Source organism: Xenopus laevis, chromosome 2L (genome assembly GCF_017654675.1).
Source record: "Xenopus laevis strain J_2021 chromosome 2L, Xenopus_laevis_v10.1, whole genome shotgun sequence".
In the NCBI taxonomy this organism is placed as follows: Eukaryota; Metazoa; Chordata; class Amphibia; order Anura; family Pipidae; genus Xenopus; species Xenopus laevis.
The window spans coordinates 11,143,175-11,166,394 of record NC_054373.1 but is presented as its reverse complement, the minus strand read 5'-3'; the positions used below and the strand labels follow the sequence as shown (position 1 = coordinate 11,166,394).

The 23,220-nt window shown below is 40.7% G+C and overlaps 1 protein-coding gene across 2 annotated transcripts in view; it reads right to left on the bottom strand.

Annotated features, from left to right (window-relative positions):
* Positions 1–20,054, bottom strand: part of brwd1.L (bromodomain and WD repeat domain containing 1 L homeolog) — a 63,462-nt gene extending 43,408 nt beyond the window's left edge. The window contains exons 1-5 of one of the 2 annotated variants that reach the window (XM_041581542.1): positions 19,415–20,054; positions 12,340–12,398; positions 10,475–10,504; positions 2,389–2,448; positions 1,567–1,714 (exon numbers count right to left, since the gene is read on the bottom strand). In XM_041581542.1, the coding sequence (XP_041437476.1) occupies positions 1,567–1,714; positions 2,389–2,448; positions 10,475–10,504; positions 12,340–12,398; positions 19,415–19,463 (346 nt within the window). In that variant the 5' untranslated portion in view covers positions 19,464–20,054. The remainder of the gene's footprint in view (positions 1–1,566; positions 1,715–2,388; positions 2,449–10,474; positions 10,505–12,339; positions 12,399–19,414) is intronic. The other variant, XM_018245892.2, reaches the window with a different exon arrangement.
* Between the last annotated feature and the right edge of the window lie 3,166 nt (positions 20,055–23,220).

Sequence of the window (23,220 nt, the reverse complement as noted above, 5' to 3'; positions counted from 1 at the left end):
TAGTCTCCTAGAGGCACATTTATTAAGGGTTGAATTTCAAATGCATGAGTTTTTTTTTTAAATCTCCCATAAACTCGAAATTCCACCAATCAATAAAATCTAAAAATCTAAACTCAAATTAAATTCGAATCCGGCTGCAAACAACTCCAAATTGATCCCTGAAGGTCTCCCATTAACAAACAGAAATTTGGCAGGTTTAAGGTGGCGAATAGTTGAATTTGAGTTCTTAAAGGGCCAGAGTACGATAAATCTTGAAAATCGAATTCGAATTTAAAAAAAAAAAAAAAAACCTTGAATCAAATTTGAATAGCTCCCTAGTCGAATTTGACAGTTTGGACTATTAAAAAAACTCGAAAATTTGAATTTTCAATTCAACCCTTGATAAATCTGCCCCCTAGTGTGTGATAGCCCTGTAGGCAATGATGAGCACTGCTAGATGTCGTGGCTACAAAACTCCAGAAGATACCCCTGCCACAGACAATTCGCTGCTAAAACACTTTTATAATGCAATTTGAGAGTTTTTAGCAGAGATAATTCTTAGTATTTTCTATGGCAGGGTATTTGCTGGTGTTTTGCAGCCACTACAAACTTCAGGCAACAAGCAGCACCAGCTGTCATTGCACAGTGGGGTTAAATTAAAGTGACACTCTGGGAGGGGTGGGGGGTCAGCAACACCCATTTAAAAGCTGCAAAGAGTCAGAAGAAAAAGGCAAATAACTATAAAAAAAAAAAAAAAAATAGATAATGAAGACCAATTCTATAACATACTAAAAATTACCTTAAAGGCGAACCACCCCTTTGAAGATGTTAATAGCCTTCATGATGTTAGAGTTTGTTTTGGAGGTTTTTGCCCGAAGACTCAATCAATTTGAGCGATTTTAAGTTTTTTCCCGCAGAAAACTAGATTCATTCGAGTTTTCAGGTTATTAACAACAATTCACTGAATCTAGTTTATTTGCATTGGAGTTTTTTCTTAAATAAGAAACCATTCCAGTTGTGAGTAATTCAAGGTATAAAAAAAAAAAACTACTATTGGACCCTTGATAAATAACCCCCTTCAATTTATTAGGGATGAACCGAATCCAGAATTCGTTTTGGGATTCGGCTTTTTTCAGCAGGATTCAGATATGAACAAATCCAAGGGCCTGGCCGAACTGAATCCTTAAAAATTATGCAGCTTTTCGTCCAACAAACAAGGAGGTAAAGATTTTTTATTAGAAATTCGCAGTTCTCCTTAATTCTTCCTTTGGATTCGGTTCGGTATTTGCCGGAATCCTAAAATAATGGATTTGGTGCATCCTTAACATTTATTTCTGGAAGTTATGCTACAGCACCTTTGCTACACTGTCCAACTGACTGAACTCATGTAAAAATAGGGGGTATATTTCCACTTTAAATCTGTCAAAACAACCCTTATTCCCACCCACCCACCCAGACTTGCCATAAAGTCCTGTCTGTAGTTCACATTGATGTAAGACAACTAATAAAACAGGGAAGGTTGATACCATAAGGCAGTCCCCCAAATAAGAACATGTGTAGGAGTGCAAAGAATGAATACCCCATTACCTTTTTCCGTCCTCAGAAGAGACTGTTTCCCAGCACCTAATAAAGATCCTGTTTGAACATTACAGGGAATAATGTTGCCAAGGAGAGAGCCGAGATGCTGACAAATTTTAAGTAAATGGTCAGAAGACACGTGTTTGTTCGCCGATATCTAGAAAATAAACAAATCAGTCATGTAGTAAAAGCATAAGCAAAACAGTAATGCATCTCACCTTAATACTGCATGCAGCCTCCATACTTGCCTCGCAAACACTTCATTATTAAATTGAACCATTAACATTTAAAGGAATTGTTCAGTGCAAAAATAAAAACTGGGTAAATAGACTGTGAAAAATAAAAAAATGTGTATAATACAGTTAGGCAAAAATGTAATGTATAAAGGCTGGAGTGACTGGATGTGTAACATAATAGCCAGAACACTACTTCCTGCTTTGCAGCTCTCTTGGTTTCCACTGATTGGTTAACAGGCAGTAACCAATCAGTCACTTGAGGGGGGGGGGCACATGTCATAACTGTTGCTTTTGAATCTAAGCTGAATGCTGAGGATCAATTGCAAACTCAATGAACAGTAATGTCCCATGTGGCCCCCCTTATAGTCACTGACTAACTCAGAGTTAGAGAGCTGAAAAGCAGGAAGTAGTGTTCTGGCTATTATGTTACACATCCAGTCACTCCAGCCCTTATACATTACATTTTTGCCTAACTATATTAAAACATTTTTTATTTTGCACAGCCTATTAACCCAGTTTTTATTTTTACATTGAAACTGTTTTTTAATCTTCTGGCATTACTAAAGCCTTTTAAGACTCAGCAGCAACAGCTTACCATCTCTTCAAAGCTTCTGCCATGTTCATTTCCCAGCCAGTCCAGCCGTTTGGGAAGCACCTAAAAAACACAAATATGCAAAAAATAAATAAAAACCGACAGCCAATCCTTTATAATACCAACGAGGGAAAATAATATCAATGGAATTTCAGATGTATCGTCAAATCGGATGCCAATTTTTTTATAAAAATGTTTTAGTGGACTAACGCAGTGACTACATCATAACATACTCCAGGGCACTTTAAAATATCCAGATTTGCTGCAAAGGGGCCTTATATTATCATAGGGCAGGCAGTAGAGACAGGCCACCATGCGCCCACCAGGGCCAAACTGCAGCACACGCCGAGGTTCTGGACACACGTTTGTATTGCATGAGAACTAAAGGGCGCAATTTTGCACTTCTTAGTGCTCTAGAACACTAGTCTGGAATTGTCGTAGTTGACCTGTTATGGATACATAAATGCAGCAAGGCAGAAAACTTTAGATGTCATTTAAGAAAGGTGGGTCTGGATGCAAAGTGCCTAAGCAGCAGGGCAGTATTCATGCAGGTCTGGACTAGGATTCAAAATAGGCCCTGGCATACAGTCATGGGAAAACATGTTTTTGTTCAAAACACACCAGTTAATAGTACTGCTCCAGCAGACTTCAGCACTGAAATTTGTTTTTCTAAAGAGCAAATGGATTTTTTTATATTTAATTTTGAAATCCGACATGGGGCTAGACATGTTGTCGGTTTCCCAGCTGCCCTGAGTCACGTGACTTGTGCTCTGATAAACTTCAATCACTCTTTACAGCTGTACTGCAAGTTGGAGTGATATCACCCCCTCCCTTCCACCCCAGCAGCAAATCAGCAGAACAATGAAAAGGTAACCAGATAACAGCTACCTAGTACATATAAGAACAGCACTCAATAGTAAAGATCCATGTCCTACGGCAACTCCTTCAGTTATTGAATAGGAGAAACAATAGCCTGTCAGAAAGCGGTTCCATAGTGCAGCACTGGATTTTTCTGAAAGCACATGACCAAGCTAAATGACCTGAGATGCACCTATACACTTATATTACAACTACAAAAAATAAAACTTCTTGGTTCAGGAATGAAATTTTATATTGTAGAGTTAATTATCTGCAGTGTAATAGTGAAATTTATAAACAAAAACTACATGATAAAATTCATGACATAATCCCTTTAAGTACACAGAGGCCCAAACAGGCCCCATGGGCCAAAAAAATGACTGTCTATAGCTTCTTACAGTAGCCCCATGGATATATGTACGATAATCAGTAGCATATAGGCATTCTCTCTCCACTTAACATGAGGTGCAGGTAGGCCCTAGACAGAGCGTGACACCCAAAACATCCAGGATGGGTAGTTGCTGCCGGCAAAAGTGCAAATCTGAATCATGCCTCATGGTAGTACAGGTATGGGACCTGTTATCCAGAATGCTCTGGACCTGGGGGTTTCCGGATAATGGATCTTTCCATAATTTGGATCTTCATGCCTTAAGTCTACAAGAAATTCATTTTAACATTAAATAAACCCAATAGGCTGGTTTTGCTTCCAATAAGGATTAATTATATTTTAGTTGGGATCAAGTACAAGCTACTGTTTTATTATTACAGAGAAAAAGGAAAACATTTTTAAAAATTTGGATTATTTGGATAAAATGTAGTCTATGGGAGACAGCCATTCTGTAATTCGGAGCTTTCTGGATATCGGGTTTCCGGATAAGGGATCCTATACTGTATTTACAACAACCTCATTATACTGTATATGTATACCAGGTGTACTGATGGGGGTAGGAATTTGGTAAATCAATGACACTTCATTTAACTGTATAAATGTATATTTTATTCATTGATCAGTATTGAATCTGACTTGAGCTTAACTTTCTCAAGTCTTGCTAGGAAAAATAACTGGCAGGTCAGACAAATAAAAAACTTGTAGGTACACTATTTTGCAAAATTAACCCCCCAGAGCTTTGCACATTTTACAGTTATAGCATTAAAATACTTTCAAGGTGCAAAATTATTTTTATCACAATACAAAAGTTAATCAAAACAAGGAAGGCGATACTAGCTGGTTGCATATGTATTCAACTCCAAGTCAATATTTGGTAGTCCACCTGTGGCTGCAATTACAAAGAGTCTTTCGGAGCAAGCCTGTAGCAGCTGTGCACATCTGGATCCTGCAATGTGTACACATGCTTCCTGGCAAAATTGCACAAGCTCCGTCGGTTACAGTGGGCGAACAGCAATTTTAAAATAATCACAGATTCTTAAATTGTGGGCTTTGACTGGGCCGTGTTCAGGTCCTTAGCTTTAGGGTGGTGGCGCGAGATTAGTCGCCCAGCAACAAATCTCTTCTTCAGTTGAGTAATCTCCACAAATGCCTTCCCGGCAGCAATAATTATGATTCGCCGGCATTTTGGTGGAAGATCAGTCGCCCGAAGCGAAAATTTGTCGCTGGGAGACTAATTTCCCCCGATCTTCACGTACGCCATCTTAAAGGGATACTGTCATGGGAAAAAATTTTTTTTTTTTCAAAATGCATCAGTTAATAGTGCTGCTTCAGTAGGACAATTCTGATCACACTGTAGTAGTTTAAAGGGATCCTGTCATCGGAAAACCTGTTTTTTTTTCCAAAACACATCAGTTAATAGTGCTACTCCAGCAGAATTCTGCACTGAAATCCATTTCTCAAAAGAGCAAACTGATTTTTTTATATTCAATTTTGAAATATGACATGGGGCTAGACATATTGTCATTTTCCCAGCTGCCCCAAGTCATGTGACTTGTGCTCTGATAAACTTCAGTCACTCTTTACTGCTGTACTGCAAGTTGGGGTGATATCACCCCCCTCCCTTGCCCCCCAGCAGCCAAACAAAAGAACAATGGGAAGGTAACCAGATAACGGCTCCCTAACACAAGATAACAGCTGCCTGGTAGATCTAAGAACAACACTAAATAGTAAAAACCCATGTCTCACTGAGACACATTCAGTTACATTGAGAAGGAAAAACAGCAGCCTGCCAGAAAGCATTTCTCTCCTAAAGTGCAGGCACAAGTCACATGACCAGGGGCAGCTGGGAAATTGACAATATGTCTAGCCCCATGTCAGATTTCAAAATTGAAAATAAAGAAATCTGTTTGCTCTTTTGAGAAATGGATTTCAGTGCAGAATTCTGCTGGAGTAGCACTATTAACTGATGTGTTTTGGGAAAAAAAAAAAAACAGGTTTTCCGGTGACAGGATCCCTTTAAACTACTACAGTGTGATCAGAATTGTCCTACTGGAAAGTGAACCTATGTCCTAATCTCGGGTCTCTAGTAGATAACCAAACATTTTTGTCCCCATTCCTAAACAGATTTACAGTCCCTGCGAATAAAACGTATCCCACAATGTGATGCTTCCACTACCATGTGGGCCAAAGAGTTACATCGCTTCTGACCAAGGAACCATTATCCATGTATGTTCTGAATCCCATCTTCCATTCAACAAACTCCAAGCAGGATCCGACATTGCCAAAAAAAAAAAGTTAAAAGCGTAGTTTTCTTTTTGTCCAATTTTGTTGAAAATCCAGGTTACAGTTGGCCAATGGTTTGTTACTTCCATCTCTGCTGTGGATCTCTCCAGCTTTCTAAGTTACCACTGGCATCTTGGTTGCTTGTCTAACTCATGTCCTCCTTATCTAGTGACTCCATTTTGGTGGATGGCTTTCTCCAGACAGAGTCTAGATTTAATGGTGCTCCAGGAACGTTCAAAGTTTGGGATTTTATTTTCTTTTTATAACCGAAATTATGAAGACAGTTACACAAATTATCCACACACTAGCCAGAAAATCGTTAAAAGTAGAAAGATGTTTTGTGCTCGAAGAAAGGTCATAGGCAAATATACACGGCTTTATTTTTATGTGTATGAAGGCCTGTCGATCCCAACAGATGTTCATGTATTATGCATATCGATCAGTTTGGGGATTTTTCAGGTTAAAAAATTTCATCTGCCAATGGACAATGTGGGACGGTCCATGGTGCATCAACAAACAAGGAAGTGAAGGAGAGCCACTGCTCAGTTCATTACAAATCAGAGAAACACAATTCACAAAATTCTATCCTGTTACAAAACAACAATCACAATGAACATAATAAAACAATTGCAGTTAGTAACAACGTGAAATAGCCAAAGCAGAATTCAAAATTCATCCCTGAATGGCATCGAGAATCGGAGAAAAATATCCAAGAGAATTTTACTGGATGACTCGCCCTACAATCTAGGTGTATGATTTCAATCCATTTTACACAGACAAAAACCCCATTTCCTTGTGTTCATAGATTTACACCTCTAGCCCACACTTGTTTTGATAGTTCCTTGGTTTTAGGATGTGGTTTGTTTAGATGCAGCTCTCTAACAAATTCTTCCAGAGTTTATTTTAGAAGCAAATGCACTGCATTTATTTTGTGACCACTGAAATCCTAAACCCTTGAATTGCACCCGGTTGGACTCCACGTAATTATGAGACTTCAAAAAGAAAATGGATTGCAACAGAACCTAAATATTTCACAGCAAATACTTACAAATGTTTAGTCAGTCTATATTTCATAATTTACTTTGAAAACTATGTAGATTGCTTCTCACATCAACATTAAAGGGATACTGTCATGGGAAAAAATTTTTTTTCAAAATGAATCAGTTAATAGTGCTGCTCCAGCAGAATTCTGCACTGAAATCCATTTCTCAAAAGAGCAAACAGATTTTTTTATATTCAATTTTGAAATCTAACATGGGGCTAGACATTTTGTCAATTTCCCAGCTGCCCCAAGTCATGTGACTTGTGCTCTGATAAACTTCAATCACTCTTTACTGCTGTACTGCAAGTTAGAGTGATATCACCCCCCTCCCTTTTCCCCCCAGCAGCCAAACAAAAGAACAATGGGAAGGTAACCAGATAGCAGCTCCCTAACACAAGATAACAGCTGCCTGGTAGATCTAAGAACAACACTCAATAGTAAAAACCCATGTCCCACTGAGACACATTCAGTTACATTGAGAAGGAAAAACAGCAGCCTGCCAAAAAGCATTTCTCTCCTAACGTGCAGGCACAAGTCACATGACCAGGGGCAGCTGGGAAATTGACAAAATGTCTAGCCCCATGGCAGATTTCAAAATTGAATATAAAAAAATCTGTTTGCTCTTTTGAGAAATGGATTTCAGTGCAGAATTCTGCTGGAGCAGCACTATTAACTGATTCATTTTGAAAAAAAAATTTTTCCCATGACAGTATCCCTTTAATGATTTATTTGGATCAATAGATCAGTGACCTTTCCCGGGCTAAGGCTCCATGTCCAGTCTCCAGATTCCTTATGGTAGAAATAGCATACCAGTACAACCCAGAGACCGTTCAGTTGGCCCTCTTTATGGTGCCGAAATATATTAAGGGGAAGATTTATCAAAGTGTGAGAAAAAAACTCGCTCACTTTCTATTCATTCCTATGGGATTTTTAAAAGCATATTTATCAAATGGTGAACTCCATTGATAAATATGATTCTAAAAATCCCATAGGAATGAATAAAAAGTGAGTTTTTCTGTGTTGAGTTCTATTCTCACAGTTTGATAAATCTGCCCCTCATACTGCAAAAACCATAAAGTTCTACCAAAAGTGTTGTTGACAACCTCCCTCACACCCTATTTCTCCCTAGACATCCAAAACATGTCTATTCTTCAGTTTAGGAGCTGAAGTTGCCTCTATACAATCTGAGAACTTTAGATATAATTTGATGTAAGGAGTAATTAGAAAGGTAAACTTAAGGACAACTAAAGCTTAAATAAAGAAGTAGCTAGAAATGTTGTACGTTATGTCTTGGGTTTCTGTGGCCTTTAGCAGTAAAGATATGCATCTCCAAAGATGCCCCAGTAGCTCCCCATCTTCTTTTCTGCTGATTCACTGCACATGCTCTGTGCTGCTGTCACTTACTGAGCTTAGGGACCCACTCACAATATACAGTACACATAGAACAGAAATGTCACAATATAAGGCTGATTAGTAATTAATACAGATAATTACTACATACTTTTAAGTTTAGGGTTAATTCTCCTTTAATCCAGCAAAAACCAATGGCCTTACCTTAAAGTTAGGTACATAGCCATTAAACTGGCTATTTATTATTAATGAGCCCACATAGTCTAACTGGAACCTCAATGGGGCTTATCCAACCCATCAACTATGTAATGATGGGGGCTGCAGGACCCTCTAGTAAGTAATAGCTTAGCTTTGCCCATGGCCACATTCCACTCTGAGGCAGACAAAAGGTCCCATGAGGCATTAGCCAAAATGCTAAATGGAAAGCTGGGGTATTGCTATCATATTTACAGAAAGAATTCAACCCTACAGATGTAATGTAACCATTGTTGCACTGGGACGGTCAGGTCTCACAGGGGCTGCCGCATCAGGGACCAGCACAGCCCCTGACCCCAGAGTGAACCTGCTTTTCTATAATGATTCGGCAGGGGGAGGTCAAGGAACAGGTCTGGGTCGGCGGGGCCCGCAATGTTTTTTGATGGCCCAGCCAAACCCTGAATGTAACTAGAACACCTGAGGCCAGATTGCATATCTGCCCCAAGTCACATATACAAAGTAGAGGATAAAGGGAATATGAAGGACAATGGAAATGAAGCATAAAAGAATGAACACTTGTACCCCAAATGAGCTCAGCCCTGTAATCATTAGACTCCAAAAAAATGTATACATCTGACTTTATTAAAACGGAATATGGCATTTTACAGTAATTAACATTAAGCATTGTATAAAAGAATATAGAATATATAAAATGCTATATTTTAGCTTTATGTACAATTTTTGCAGTAATACAATACAAAATCGAGTCAAATAAAAAGTAAAGAAAGGAATCGGTCTTCAAACAGCACTCACGTTTTAAATGGTTGTTTCGATTTGGCAAACACAAAAAGGCAGGTGTAGCGGGGAAATCCCCTGCACATTTATTTAGTCATATCATATGACTGAATAAACGTGCAAGGGATTTCCCCACTACCCCTGTCTTTTTGTGTTTGCCAAATCTCTGAGTATTCGTATCATTGGGAGAGGTGCCGACCCCTCCAGCCAGCACTAGGCATTCGCATATAGGAGAGGAATTGGGGGAAATAGGATTTCTTGGATTGCTTAAATGGTTGTTTATCGACGCTCTAATTCATGTGCGTTTTTAAAAATTCCCATAAATTCGACCAATTGAAATTTATTAGAAAGAATCACATTTTTACTACTCAGATGAATTAGATCGACCCGAAAACTCGAATCGAAATGTTAGGAAGGCTGCAAACAACTCCAAATTGATCCCTGGACCTCTCCCATTGACTTAAACAGCAAGGTTTTAGGTTGCGAATAGTTCAATTCGAGTTCTTAAAGGGCCAGAGTATGATAAATCTCAAAAACTTTATTTGAATTTTTTTTAAAAAACCTGAATTGAATTTGACAGTTTTGACCATTAAAATGTTTGAAAATTCAAATTTTTAATTTGACCCTTGATATCAGTTATCAGTTCAAAACAACTAGTTCTAGAGGTCTGGCACAAGGGGAGTTTTGACTGCTGCTGCCCTCAGTTGGGGAAGAAAGAGGGTCAAAACACCCCTCTGCCCCATGTCACTACTTCTCAGAGGTGAAGATTTTCATGAAGCAGCAACAGGTGGAATGTGTGGGTTTGGGTGGGTAAAACTTAGATACAAGGCCCCACCCATATGGCTGTGCACTTGCACCAACCTTATTTATTCCCATGACTTTTTAATACAAACCTGAGCTATTTGTGACATCACTGGAGCTGGTCAGGCGCAGGTAATAAACAATCAAGCATGAAACTGCAGGCATGGGTTGACCAGCGGTGAGTTAGGGTGTGGGTTGGATAAGTTGTCACCTGCCCTTCACTAATGCAACCATACAAGGGTGTGGCGAATGTAAGTAATTAAGAATTTTAGTTGTCAGTTATTAATTGTGAGAAATGAGGGAATTGCTGAAGCTTGTCAAACCAAGTATTGTTAAATAGAGCTCTACATGCAATGAAAAGGATGTTTATTACGTACCTTAGATTCGTTCATTTGCTGGATCAGCACCTAAACAAATAATCATAACAATTACTAACAAAAAAAACACAGCCCTTAACACAAAAAGAAAGGACTTGAAATTGTATTCTGTAGCGGAGTCATTTCAAGGGGTTGCTCACCTTCCAACACTTTTTTCAGTTCAGTTGGGTTTCAGATAGTTCACCAGAAAAACTTTTTCCAATTACTTTCTATTTTCGATCTGTGATCACCAGAAATAAAGACTTTTTCCTATTTTTTCTATACTTTTTCTATGTGTGAAGTGTTAAGTCTAATTTTTCACCTACAGTATCTAAAGCAGCTCTGGGAAGGGGGGTCGCCGACCCTGTAAACTGTACTAAATTCTTATATTTAGTTAGATACATTTCTTATCTTTGTCCCTGCTGAGCAGAATCTCTGGGTTTCATTAAAGGGGAACTCCACAAAAACATAACTTTAGATTTTTGAAAAGTAAACAATTTCAAGCAACTTTGCAATATACATCAATAAGAAAATATGCAAAATTTTCATGATTTTTGATGGTTTCTGACAATTCCCTAAGCCTAGCCCCCTGCTCTTCTGCTGATCTGTCTGACTACTTTGCTGAGCTGTCTGACTACTGTTACTTTGTATCAGCAGCCATCTGTCCTCAGCCTGCATCCTCCAAACCCCACAATTCCCTGCACATTAGTGATGTGCAGGCCGACCCGATACCCGCAGGACCCGCAGGTTCGGGTCGACCTCGCAGTGCTCCGCCACCACCTTCAAATGCCGGCATCCGACTTCCGGGTTCCGGTTTTATAGTGTCACGTCTGCTCGCCCCGCCCCTTTTGTGACGTCATTGTGATGTCATCGACGGGCGGGTCTATAAAAGGACACCTGGAAGCGGGTGCGGGTATTAGCAGGGAGGGTTAGGGAAACCCTGACCCGCACATCACTACTGCACATGTGATTTCAATAAGGAACGGAACATCATAGTGCAATGCATTGTGGGTTATGTAGTTCCTGCATGCTGTCTGTAAGCTGTGGAGAAGTTGTTACAATTTGTAACATCAGTGTTTAGTCCCTCCTTCCCTGCCAGGATTTCAAATGATGCAGAAAGAGAAAAACTGTTAAACAGCTGGATTTCAGCATAGAAAATGGCATTTATTCTTACTTTTTAATGAAACAGGTAACTGTGATGGGTATATTAGGGGGTTTCTGTGTTACATGGGCCTCTTTATCAGATTTGGTAAACCGGAATTCCCCTTTGACGGGAGCTGTTAGAATTGATACAATAGTTGCTAATACTCCAGAGATGCTGCTGAGAAATATATCAACTAAATGTTGTAAAATTGTAACAGTTCAGAATCTGCAGCTGAATTACTGAGCTGCCAGACTCAAACACCAGAGACAGAAATATTAAACTTTAGATTTGGGAAAACGGTATAAATAAAAAAAACGGAAAGCAATTGAAAAAAAGTCTATTTCTGGTGAATAATCTGAAAACAACTCGGCTGAAAAAGTGCTTGGAATGATTGGCTGGTCATTTGCTGAATGCCTAAGTACAGGATCAGCAGTGCGATCAACGCAAAGTAAAAAATCATTTACTAAATTCTCTGCAATTAAAAGGACGTTAAGGGTAGGACTACATGGACGTTTTCAGCGCGATTCGACGCACTGCAACAAACCGCCCGCGGCAAATCACGCTGCGTCTGCTTCCGACAGTCGTGACGGATCAACGCTGCAAGACCATCCAACAATGCATTCACTTACCTTACTTCCATCGCATGCGATTTGTCCATATAGTCCTGCCCTTAATCAGACAACAAAACCCATCCACCCCACACTAAAAGTATGTTAAACTATTCAATTAGATGAAGCCTTACCTCTGCCGATTTATGGTACGGTCCATTTGAAAGGAAACGAGCAATTAAGAAGTGTAACTCTAAAGACAAGAAGAAGAAAAAATGGGTTGTCAGTCATAGTGATGTGGTAACAACTGGTAAGGGGAACATTCATGATGCCATCCTCAATAGTAGGAAAATTATAACCTGCCCGATCAACATTTGGCCAATTTTTGGTCAGATATCGATCGGGAATAGGGTTGCCACCTCACCCCTTTAAAACCCAACACATTTGGAATCCACAATTAGCAATTTATTTAGATGCATGGCTGCACATAAATCAGTTCAGTCTGCATCTAAATGAATTGCTAATTAGCCGGCTGTGGATTCCAAATGTGTTGGGTTTTAAAGGGGTGAGGTGGCAACCCATATCGGGAAGCCCCCCATACACAGGCAGATAAACTGCTGAATCTAATGGATCAATATCTGCCTGTGTATGCCACCTTAAAGGAGAAATAAACCCTAAAAATGAATGTGGCTAAAAATGGCATATTTTTATATAGTGAACTTATTGCACGAGGCTAAAGTTTGAGCTTGTCAATAGCAGCAATGATCCAGGACTTCAAACTTGTCACAGGGGGTCACCATCTTGGAAAGTGTCTGTGACACTCACATGCTCAGTGGGCTCTGATTGGCTGTTGAGAAGCTAAGCTTAGGGCTCGTCACTAATTATCCAGCAGAAAATGAGCTTCCCTGGCTGTAATATAAGCTGATGCTACAGGTCTGATTATTAAATTCTGATGCTAATTGCACTGGTTTCTGTGCTGCCATGTAGTAATTATCTGTAGGTCCCTAAGCTCAGTAAGTGACAGCAGCACAGAGCATGTGCAGTGAATCAGCAGAAAAGAAGATGGGGAGCTACTGGGGCATCTTTGGAGACAGATTTTTACTGCTAAAGGACTGTGGTTGCCTTGGGCTGGTACAGAAGCACAAAATATAATGTACAACATTTCTAGACTACTTCTTTAGTTAGGCTTTAGTTCTCCTTTAAGCACTTGCTCTCTGAAATGTTTACAATAATAAGAGAGTAAATGGATGTTAGTCATAATGCATTCCTAGATGTCAAATAAAAAATGTCTAATTCATATCTCTGAGAAATCCTCATGTCCTTGCTGCTGGGGGCATACTGGGGTGGTAATTCTGTGACGGCTTTAGAGGTAGTTTTATATTTAGTGCTACCAGGAATATAAATAGAACCCTTGCTGTGAACTAGAGTCAAGCAGTAGGGTTCAGGGACTGCAATATTGCAGTCAAGCCAAAATATGGAATACGGACCCCTATAAAATATTAAGAGGGGTGACTTGACATGTAACTTGCATTGTGATGCATAACTGTATGAAAGGGGTTGTTGACCTTTAAATTAACTTTTAGTATAATGTAGAGGGTGATATTCTGAGACAATTTGCAATTGGTTTTAATTTTTTATTATCTGTGGGTTTTGAGATATTTAGCTTTTTATTCAGCAGCTTTCCAGTTTGCAGGTTAAGCTTTCTGGTTGCTAGGGTCCAAATTACCCTAGCAACCATGCATTGACTTGAATAAGAGACTGGAATTTGAATAGGAGAGGCCTGAATAGAATGAGGAGTAATACAAAGTACCAATAACAATAAATGTGTAGATTTTGTTTTTAGATGGGGTCAGTGACCCCCATTTGAAAGCTGGAAAGAGTTGGAAAAAGTTGGTATATTTCAATAACAAACCCAGGACTACAGGTTGAGCTGTCAATATCAGGACTGTCCCGTAAAAAAACACAACAGTTGGGAGGTATGCTAAAAAAAAAATACAGACAATGCAGCTCCGATCAACCAATATCTCCCCAAAACACAAGTTCAGAAAGCAACGCGTTTCACTTCCTATTCGGTGTACTGTATATAAATAGAATGACAGCTGCTTATCTGCGTGGCTAGTTATAGTTCACCTGCTGGAACTCAAGTTGCATCACTCTGATAAGAGACTACGTGATCTAAATGAAAATATTCCACTGCACCTGTGGAATGTGTATGGCGACACAGAGCTGCTGTAAAGGTAGAGCTCAAAGGTTACAAATTCCGGTAGTCTGGCCATAAACGTACTAATAAACGGGTCATGTGATTTTTCAGCTCTGGCCGGAGGATCTCAAAGGATATTTGTCCACCAGAAAAACTGGTCGGATTATCGATTGGGCAGATTTGACCATTTTCATCTGCTACAGTGATTGACTGTGTATGGCTGCCCCCATGGCTACACAGCAGCTTGTTTATATAAACTATAGTAGTACTTATCTGTTATCTACTGTGTATCCTGTGCTTGAATGGCTGCCCCCATGGCTACACAGCAGCTTGTTTATATAAACTATAGTAGTACTTATCTGTTATCTACTGTGTATCCTGTGCTTGAATGGCTGCCCCCATGGCTACACAGCAGCTTGTTTATATAAGCTATAGTAGTACTTATCTATTATCTACTGTGTATCCTGTGCTTGAATGGCTGCCCCCATGGCTACACAGCAGCTTATTTATATAAACTATAGTAGTACTTATCTGTTATCTACTGTGTATCCTGTGCTTGAATGGCTGCCCCCATGGCTACACAGCAGCTTTATATAAACTATAGTAGTACTTATCTGTTATCTATTGTGTATCCTGTGCTTGAATGGCTGCCCCCATGGCTACACAGCAGCTTGTTTATATAAACTATAGTAGTACTTATCTGTTATCTACTGTGTATCCTGTGCTTGAATGGCTGCCCCCATGGCTACACAGCAGCTTGTTTATATAAACTATAGAGGTACTTATCTGTTATCTACTGTGTATCCTGTGCTTGAATGGCTGCCCCCATCGCTACACAGCAGCTTGTTTATATAAACTATAGTAGTACTTATCTGTTATCTACTGTGTATCCTGTGCTTGAATGGCTGCCCCCATGGCTTTTATATAGACTAGATTAGTCTTTCTGAAGCAAATACACCCGTTTTACCAGTGCAGAGAAACAGTAAATTATATTTTAATTACTTTGATTCATTTTCAGCTTTTGGTGTTACTGTTCCTTTAAAATTAAAAAAAAATAAAAATAAAAAACAGACAGAGCCTTTAGGTGACAATCGGGAATGACCAACCTGCATGGGGAGCAGTGTATCAAGTCTGTCTGATAAACAGTAGAGAGAAAAAACAAACTGCCGTACATAAGAGATAAGAGGAGGATGACAGTTAGCATGTTGTGTACTAGATAGTCGACATATGGGGGGGGACCAAAGAGCAGCCACGTGGTGATGGCAAGCCTTGGTGTATTTTGTTATGGGATTTGACGGATGTGTGCTCAATTATTGCAAGGGCTTGGGGTTCTTAGCGGGGTCCCTCAGGTCTTGGGTCCACTTTTATTTAACTTGTTCATTAATGACTTAGGAGAGGGTGTTGTAAGTAATGTATCTGTTTGCAGATGACACAAAATTATCCAGCCAGGATACTTGCAACATGATCTTGACAAACTGGCAATCTGGGCTGCTAAGTGGCAAATGAGATTCAATGTTGATAAATGTAAAGCAGGTCCGGACTGAGAATTAAAACAGGCCCTGGCATTTCAGGTACACAAAGGCCCAAACAGCCCCCACCAACCCACTGAATACCGACTTTCTATGGCACCTTATAGTAGCCCCTCTGGCATTTGCCAGAATCTACAGATTGCCAGTCTGGGCCTGATGTAAAGTCCTGCACCTGTGATGTAAAAATATCCACTTATACCCTTAATGGGACTGCACTAGGCAAATCCATAATGGAAAAAGGACCTTGGAGTCATTGTAGATAATAAACTTGTCTGTAGCAAGCAATGCCAGTCAGCAGCATCAAGGGCAAATAAGGTCTTGAGTTGTATTAAATGGGGCATAGAGTCAAGGGAGGAGGGGGTCATTCTTCCACTGTATAGAGCACTTGTAAGGCCCCATCTAGGATATGCCGTACAGTTTTGGTCTCCATCACTCAAGCACACAGGCTTGCTGAATCTTCACGTGCAGGTGAGAGAAGGGGGAGTGCTCCCATTTACTCTATCACTCAAACAGGACACTATTGTATTAGAGAGGGTACAGAGAAGGGCAACTAAGCTGGTAAAGGGAAAATCTTAGCTATGAGGAAAGACTGGCCAAATTGGGGATGTTCACGCTGGAGAAGAGGCGCTTAAGGGGTGATATGATAACTGTGTAAATATATAAGGGGATCATATAATAATCTCTCTAATGCTTTATTTACCAGTAGGTCTTTCCAGGTGATGTGAGGTCACCTATTCAACTAGAAGAAAAGAGGTTCCGCCTAAATATTGGGAAGGGGTTTGTTACAGTGAGAGCTGTGAAGATGTGGAATTGTCTCCCTGAATCAGTGGTACAGGCTGATACATTAGATAGGTATAAGAAGGGGTTGGATGGTGTTTAGCAAGTGAGGGAATACAGGGATATGGGAGATAGCTCATAGTACAAGTTGATCCAGGGACTGGTCCCATTGCCATTTTGGAGTCAGGAAGGAATTTTTTTCCCCCTCTGAGGCAAATTGGAGAAGCTTTAAATGTTTTTTTTTGCCTTCCTCTGGATCAACTGGCAGTTGGGCAGGTTAAAAAAAAGTTAAAAGGTTGAACTTGATGGATGTGTGTCTTTTTCAACCTGACTTACTATGTATGTAAACAGACTACGCCAAGCCCACTGGTTTATCCCGGGAGCCACAGCTCAAGAACATGAAAAACTGCATTTACTTGTCTTTGAGGCAATTACTGACACTCCACTGTCCCCTATATGGACACTATCAACAAAGGGGAAACAAACACTGAGTGATAAATTCTATAGGAGTTCTGTTTTGTGTTGGTAAGTTGTACTACAATGTGAACTAAAGCTGCCATAAATAGCCACAAATGTCTGTTGCTGTCTGTATTGCTCTGGCTGTTGCTCTAGGAAGCGGCGGACACTTCATGTGGAAAGTTACTCGCTGCAACTCCTGATTTAGGGCCGACCTGAGAGGCTACTAGCTGGCATATAAATAGACGTGACAGACAGCAGATAACTTTTCTGCTGTTACACAGCTGGTGCATGGGTTCATTTAAAGCTATTATTATTATGAATTCAACAGCACCCAGAAATTTACTTTGCTTTGGTTCAATGCGCTGATACAGACAACGAATCAAGAGCTAACAGTCTATGGCCCTCCAGATCTTCTAGTTCTGCTTAAAGGGGAACTATTGTGAAAATGAAAATTTAAAATTAGCTTTAGCATACTGAAGTAAGAAACTTTCTAAATACAATTAAAAATTCTGTACCATTTCTGAAATAATCAAGTTTATGTTCACTATTTCTCTCTCAGCATCTGTTTCTCTTCATTGTGTCTTCATGCAGCAGTTGGGTGTCAGATATTCATTGTCAGTTAGATCCAATATATCTTATAGGGGCTCCTTTTGCCTAGAAGGATGTATTAGAGCTCACTATTAAAATCACTAGACATCGTGTCTCTCTACATGCAGAATTTGTGCAAAAGGCAGTTATTTTGATAGATTTTGTTTGTACTGGAATCAGATATTTGAGTGAGTTCTAATCCATCTGCTAGGAAAGGAAGACCCTCCTATAAGATATATTGGATCTAAAGCTGCCCATACACGCGCCGATAAAAGCTGCAGACAGAGCGAGTCGCCAGCTTATTGGTCCGTGTTTAGGGCCCGCCGACGGGATTCCCCGATCGACATCTGCCCAAAAGTTGGTCAATCAGAAAGGGTTAAAAATCCCATCTGAAAGTGGTCGCATCTGTGCGTTGATGCAGCTCTGAGACCCGACAGCCCGTTTACCCTTCATTATGATCCGATCTTTGGGCCCTAAAGCTCACGATCGGATCAGCCCGATATCGCCCACCTCAAGGTGGTCATATCGGGGAGAGTTGTATAGAAATACACTGGCACTCAAGGCAATTGAAATGCAGGGTTACCCCTTGCTATTTATTTCGTGCGAACGTGCAACGTTTCGGGTCGAGCCCCTTTATCAAGCATATCGGGGAGAGATCCGCTTATTTGGCAACATCGCCAAACGAGCGGATCTCTCAGTGCACGGCCACCATTACGGTCAACGAATATCTGACACTCAACTGCTTCATTATGAGAATGCAGAGAGAGGAATAGCGAAGATCAACTTGATTGTTTCTGAAACAATGCAGAATTTTTATTGGATCGTATTGAGAAAGTTTCTTAATTCAGTATGAGGAGGCTGGTATTAAATTCTCATTTTTGGGGATAGCTCCCTACAACTCCCCACAAAAGCCAAAGTAGTTTAGCGAGCAGAGGAGGATCACATCTGGCATTTAGCGTTGCCACCTGGCCGGTAAAAATGACGGTTGATCCCAATGTTATTAACAGGGGGAAAAAAGTTAAATATATAGGAAGGCCGGTATTTTTTTTTTTTTTTAACGGAAAAGGTGGCACAACTACTAGCATTCCTCCTATCCACACGGCAGGTTTTACAGAAACCATGGGCAGATGTCACTGAACTACAACTCTCATCTCGCTCCAGACTCCAGGATTTATAGCAGCACAGCTCCGTCGTATGTTGTGGAGCTCCAGCCTTTGTCTGTCACGCGGACGACTGGCAGTTGCAGTCTAGAAAGATATGGAAGCCTTTGATTTCCTTTAGTCGGATTATTAATAATATGAGGCAGGATTGTCCCTAGGGGGCAGTTGTACCCCTTAAATAGAATCCAATTCCCCCCCCCAGGCATCAGCCTATTAGTATAACCCTATCAGCCCCACTATAGGGACTACTTTAATTGCCTGCATGGAGCAATAAGAATAAAGTTGCCCAGCGCAGGTGTAAACAAGTGACCAGAGCTGTGACCAATCACTGAAGCCCAAAGAGCTTCCGCACAACAATGGAAAACAATGGTTGCCACGAGTTACTCGGCCACTTTTGCGCCTCTCTCGATAAACACGCCCCTTTTGCCTTGACGTTTGTTTGTTTGTTCTCCCCCAAAAAGTTTTATAAAACCGGTTCTCCCCAACCTATAAAGCCGCCCGCGGGGAAGTGAGAAGGAGACGTGGGCTGTGAGTTGCACTCGAGCGGAGGGGTTACCTGTCTCCAGCTGCTGAGGGGAACTGCTGCTTCCCGGTGGCTCAGCCATTCCGGGTGTTATGTGACTGTGACACTAATCCTTGCGTCCTCCAAGCCTCAGCGTGGCCTCCTCAGCTCCAACTCCAGCACCATTTCACTCCGCCTCCTCCCGCCGAACTGCATTCTGGGATTTTTTTTGCCTGCCCACAGCCTTAGAACAACACGCAGAACTCCTCCGCGTGTCAGGGAGAGCGGAAATAATTCCCTGGCGTTTTTCCGTCTTTTCTAATTTTCCAAGCACAGTTTCCGCCTGAAATGAAGATGATTGTTAATGAATCGACGGCAGCGTGATTATTCGCTCACTTTATATTAATGGACGTGGCGAATTGAAGGAGAAAAATCGTATAACGCCCCTATAGATTTGTATCCTTGCGCGGATGGACAGCTTGTCCCAGGGTGACACAACAGAACAGCCAGTGGGGCTTTGTCCCTCAAGTGCTACAGCCGCTGTCTATAAGTGTCACATAATGGCCTCTTGTCACTTCTTGGGCTTTGTAGCCGGATTTCATTCGCAGTAGCAACACGGACCTTATATGTAGCCCACAAAAATAAGCATTCTATCCACAGACTCATAAATGCACACCTGCCCTGCTAAACATGCATCATATATGTATATATATACTATACACACACACAAGGAACGCTGAGTATCACTCATGTATTATAAGGGATAATGTACCCCCTACTGTAAATGATAAGGATATTAGAAGTCACTGAGGGGTTGTTCTGTGACCATATAAAGGCACAAGGCTGCAGGCTGAGTTATACAGGGAACTCTGAGTATCACTCATGTATTATAAGGGATAATGTACCCCCTACTGTAAATGATAAGGATATTAGAAGTCACTGAGGGGTTGTTCTGTGACCATATAAATGCACAAGGCTGCAGACTGAGTTATACAGGGGACTCTGAGTATCACTCATGTATTATAAGGGATAATGTACCCCCTACTGTAAATGATAAGGATATTAGAAGTCACTGAGGGGTTGTTCTGTGACCATATAAAGGCACAAGGCTGCAGGCTGAGTTATACAGGGGACTCTGAGTATCACTCATGTATTATAAGGGATAATGTACCCCCTACTGTAAATGATAAGGGTATTAGAAGTCACTGAGGGGTTCTGTGACCATATAAAGGCACAAGGCTGCAGGCTGAGTTATACAGGGAACTCTGAGTATCACTCACAGTGCTACGCAATATGTTGGCGCTATATAAATACATGTTAATAATAAGGGATAATGTACCCCTACGGTAAATCATAAGGATATTAGAAGTCACTGAGGGGTTGTTCTGTGACCATATAAAGGCACAAGGCTGCAGGCTGAGTTATACAGGAAACTCTGAGTATCACTCGTGTATTATAAGGGATAATGTACCCCCTACTGTAAATGATAAGGATATTAGAAGTCACTGAGGGGTTGTTCTGTGACCATATAAAGGCACAAGGCTGCAGGCTGAGTTATACAGGGAACTCTGAGTATCACTCACAGTGCTACGCAATATGTTGGCGCTATATAAATACATGTTAATAATAAGGGATAATGTACCCCTACGGTAAATGATAAGGATATTAGAAGTCACTGAGGGGTTGTTCTGTGACCATATAAAGGCACAAGGCTACAGGCTGAGTTATACAGGGAACTCTGAGTATCACTCATGTATTATAAGGGATAATGTACCCCTACTGTAAATGATAAGGATATTAGAAGTCACTGAGGGGTTCTGTGACCATATAAAGCGATTCAGCTGGCTACTTTTATAAAGATCACAGAGCTATGAGTTGAAAACCCTATGAATTTTAGTTGGGGGTACTTTTCATTGAGTTGTCCCCTTGTAATTCCCATGAGTTTTATTATATCACACCTTCGTTGCCATAAGCAACCCCCAGTATCATTACTGTCATACATAAGTCCAAGCCTCCGGTAACCCCTCTCCTGCCTCACTATAAAATCCATTGTCAGAGACTGCTGATCTACAGTAACCTGGAAATCTGGTAAACCTATACATTCCATTTGGAAGTTCTAAACCGGCTTTCAGAAGAATGGCCATATATTTGAATCTGATCTGTGAAGTTAAGCGATGTTCACCTAGAAAAATAAAAGGATAGCACTGAGTGGTGGCACTTATCAATACTGTTTCCCTACGGAACTGTGGTTATGGCACAGTATTACTTGAGAGTCCAAATGACCCACAGTTAATCTAGTAGAGTTTATACACAGCTGAAAACAATTATCCAAAACTGCTGCAGTCGTGGAAAAACAGCGAAGATTCCAGAATCAAGCCCAACCCTTCAACTACATAATGAATGACAGATGAATTGTAATGAGGATGGATCCCAGATACCCAGTCTAAAGGAAATGTTCCTTAGGATACCCCAGACCTTAAAGGGGTTGTTCACCTTTTATTTAACTTTTTGTAAGATGGCGAGCAGGGGTCCTAAACCTTTTTTTACCAGTGAGCCGCATTCAAATGTAAAAAGAGTTGGGGAGCAACACCAGCATGATAAAGTCCTTGCGGGTCCAAATAAGGGCTGTGATTGGCTATTTGGTAGCCCCTATATGGACTGGCAGCCTACAAGAGGCTCTACTTGGCACTATACTTAGTTTTTATGCAATTAAAACTTGCTTTTTAGATAGGAATTCAAAATTAAGCACCTGCTTTGAGGACCCTGAGAGCAACATCTAAGGGGTTGGAGAGCAACATGTTGCTCACGAGCTACTGGTTGGGGACCACTGAGGTAGAGTGTGATATTCTGAGACATTTTTCAATTGGTTTTCATTGTGTTTTTTGAGTTATTTAGCTTTTTATTCAACAGCTCTCCAGTTTGCAATTCCAGCCATCTGGTTGCTAGGGTCCAAATTAACCTAGCAACCATTCACTGATTTGAATAAGAGACTGGAATATAAATAGGAGAGGCCTGAATAGAAAGATAAGTAATGAAAAGTATCAATAACAATAAACGTGTAGCCTTACAGTGTACTTGTTTTTTTATATGGAGTCAGTGACCCCAATTTCAAAGCAGCAGCAGAAGAGGGCATATGATTGAAAAAACTATAAAAAGGGAAAAATGATGGCCAATTGAAACGTTGCTTAGAATTAGCCATTCTATCCTTACAGCCCAATGATCGGATCACAATGAGAAGAATACAGGCGGATTGAGGATCGCATCAATGAACCAATGCAGTCCTCGATCCGACGGGATTTATAAACCCGCCAAGCAACATCTGGCCGACTGTTGGCCATCTATCAACCGGGAAAGCCCAACGGAGGGCCCCATACACTGCCCAATGGGGTCCTTAAAGGGATTCTGTCATGATTTTTATGATGTAGTTTTTATTTCTAAATTACACTGTTTACACTGCAAATAATTCACAATATAAAATTTCATTCCTGAACCAGCAAGTGTATTTTTTGTAGTTGTAATATTGGTGTGTAGGTGCATCTCAGGTCATTTTGCCTGGTCATGTGCTTTCAGAAAGAGCCAGCACTTTAGGATAGAACTGCTTTCTTGCAGGCTGTTGTTTCTACTACTTAATGTAACTGAAGGTGTCGCAGTGGGACCTGGATTTTACTATTGAGTGCTGTTCTTAGATCTACCAGGCAGCTGCTACCTTGTGTTAGGGGGGGGACTTTGTTCTGTTGTTAGGCTGCTGGGGGAGAAAGGGAGGGGGGAGATATCACTCCAACTTGCAGTACAGCAGTAAAGAGTGACTGAAGTTTATCAGGGCCACACAAAGTCACACACCTGGGGGCAGCTGGGAAACT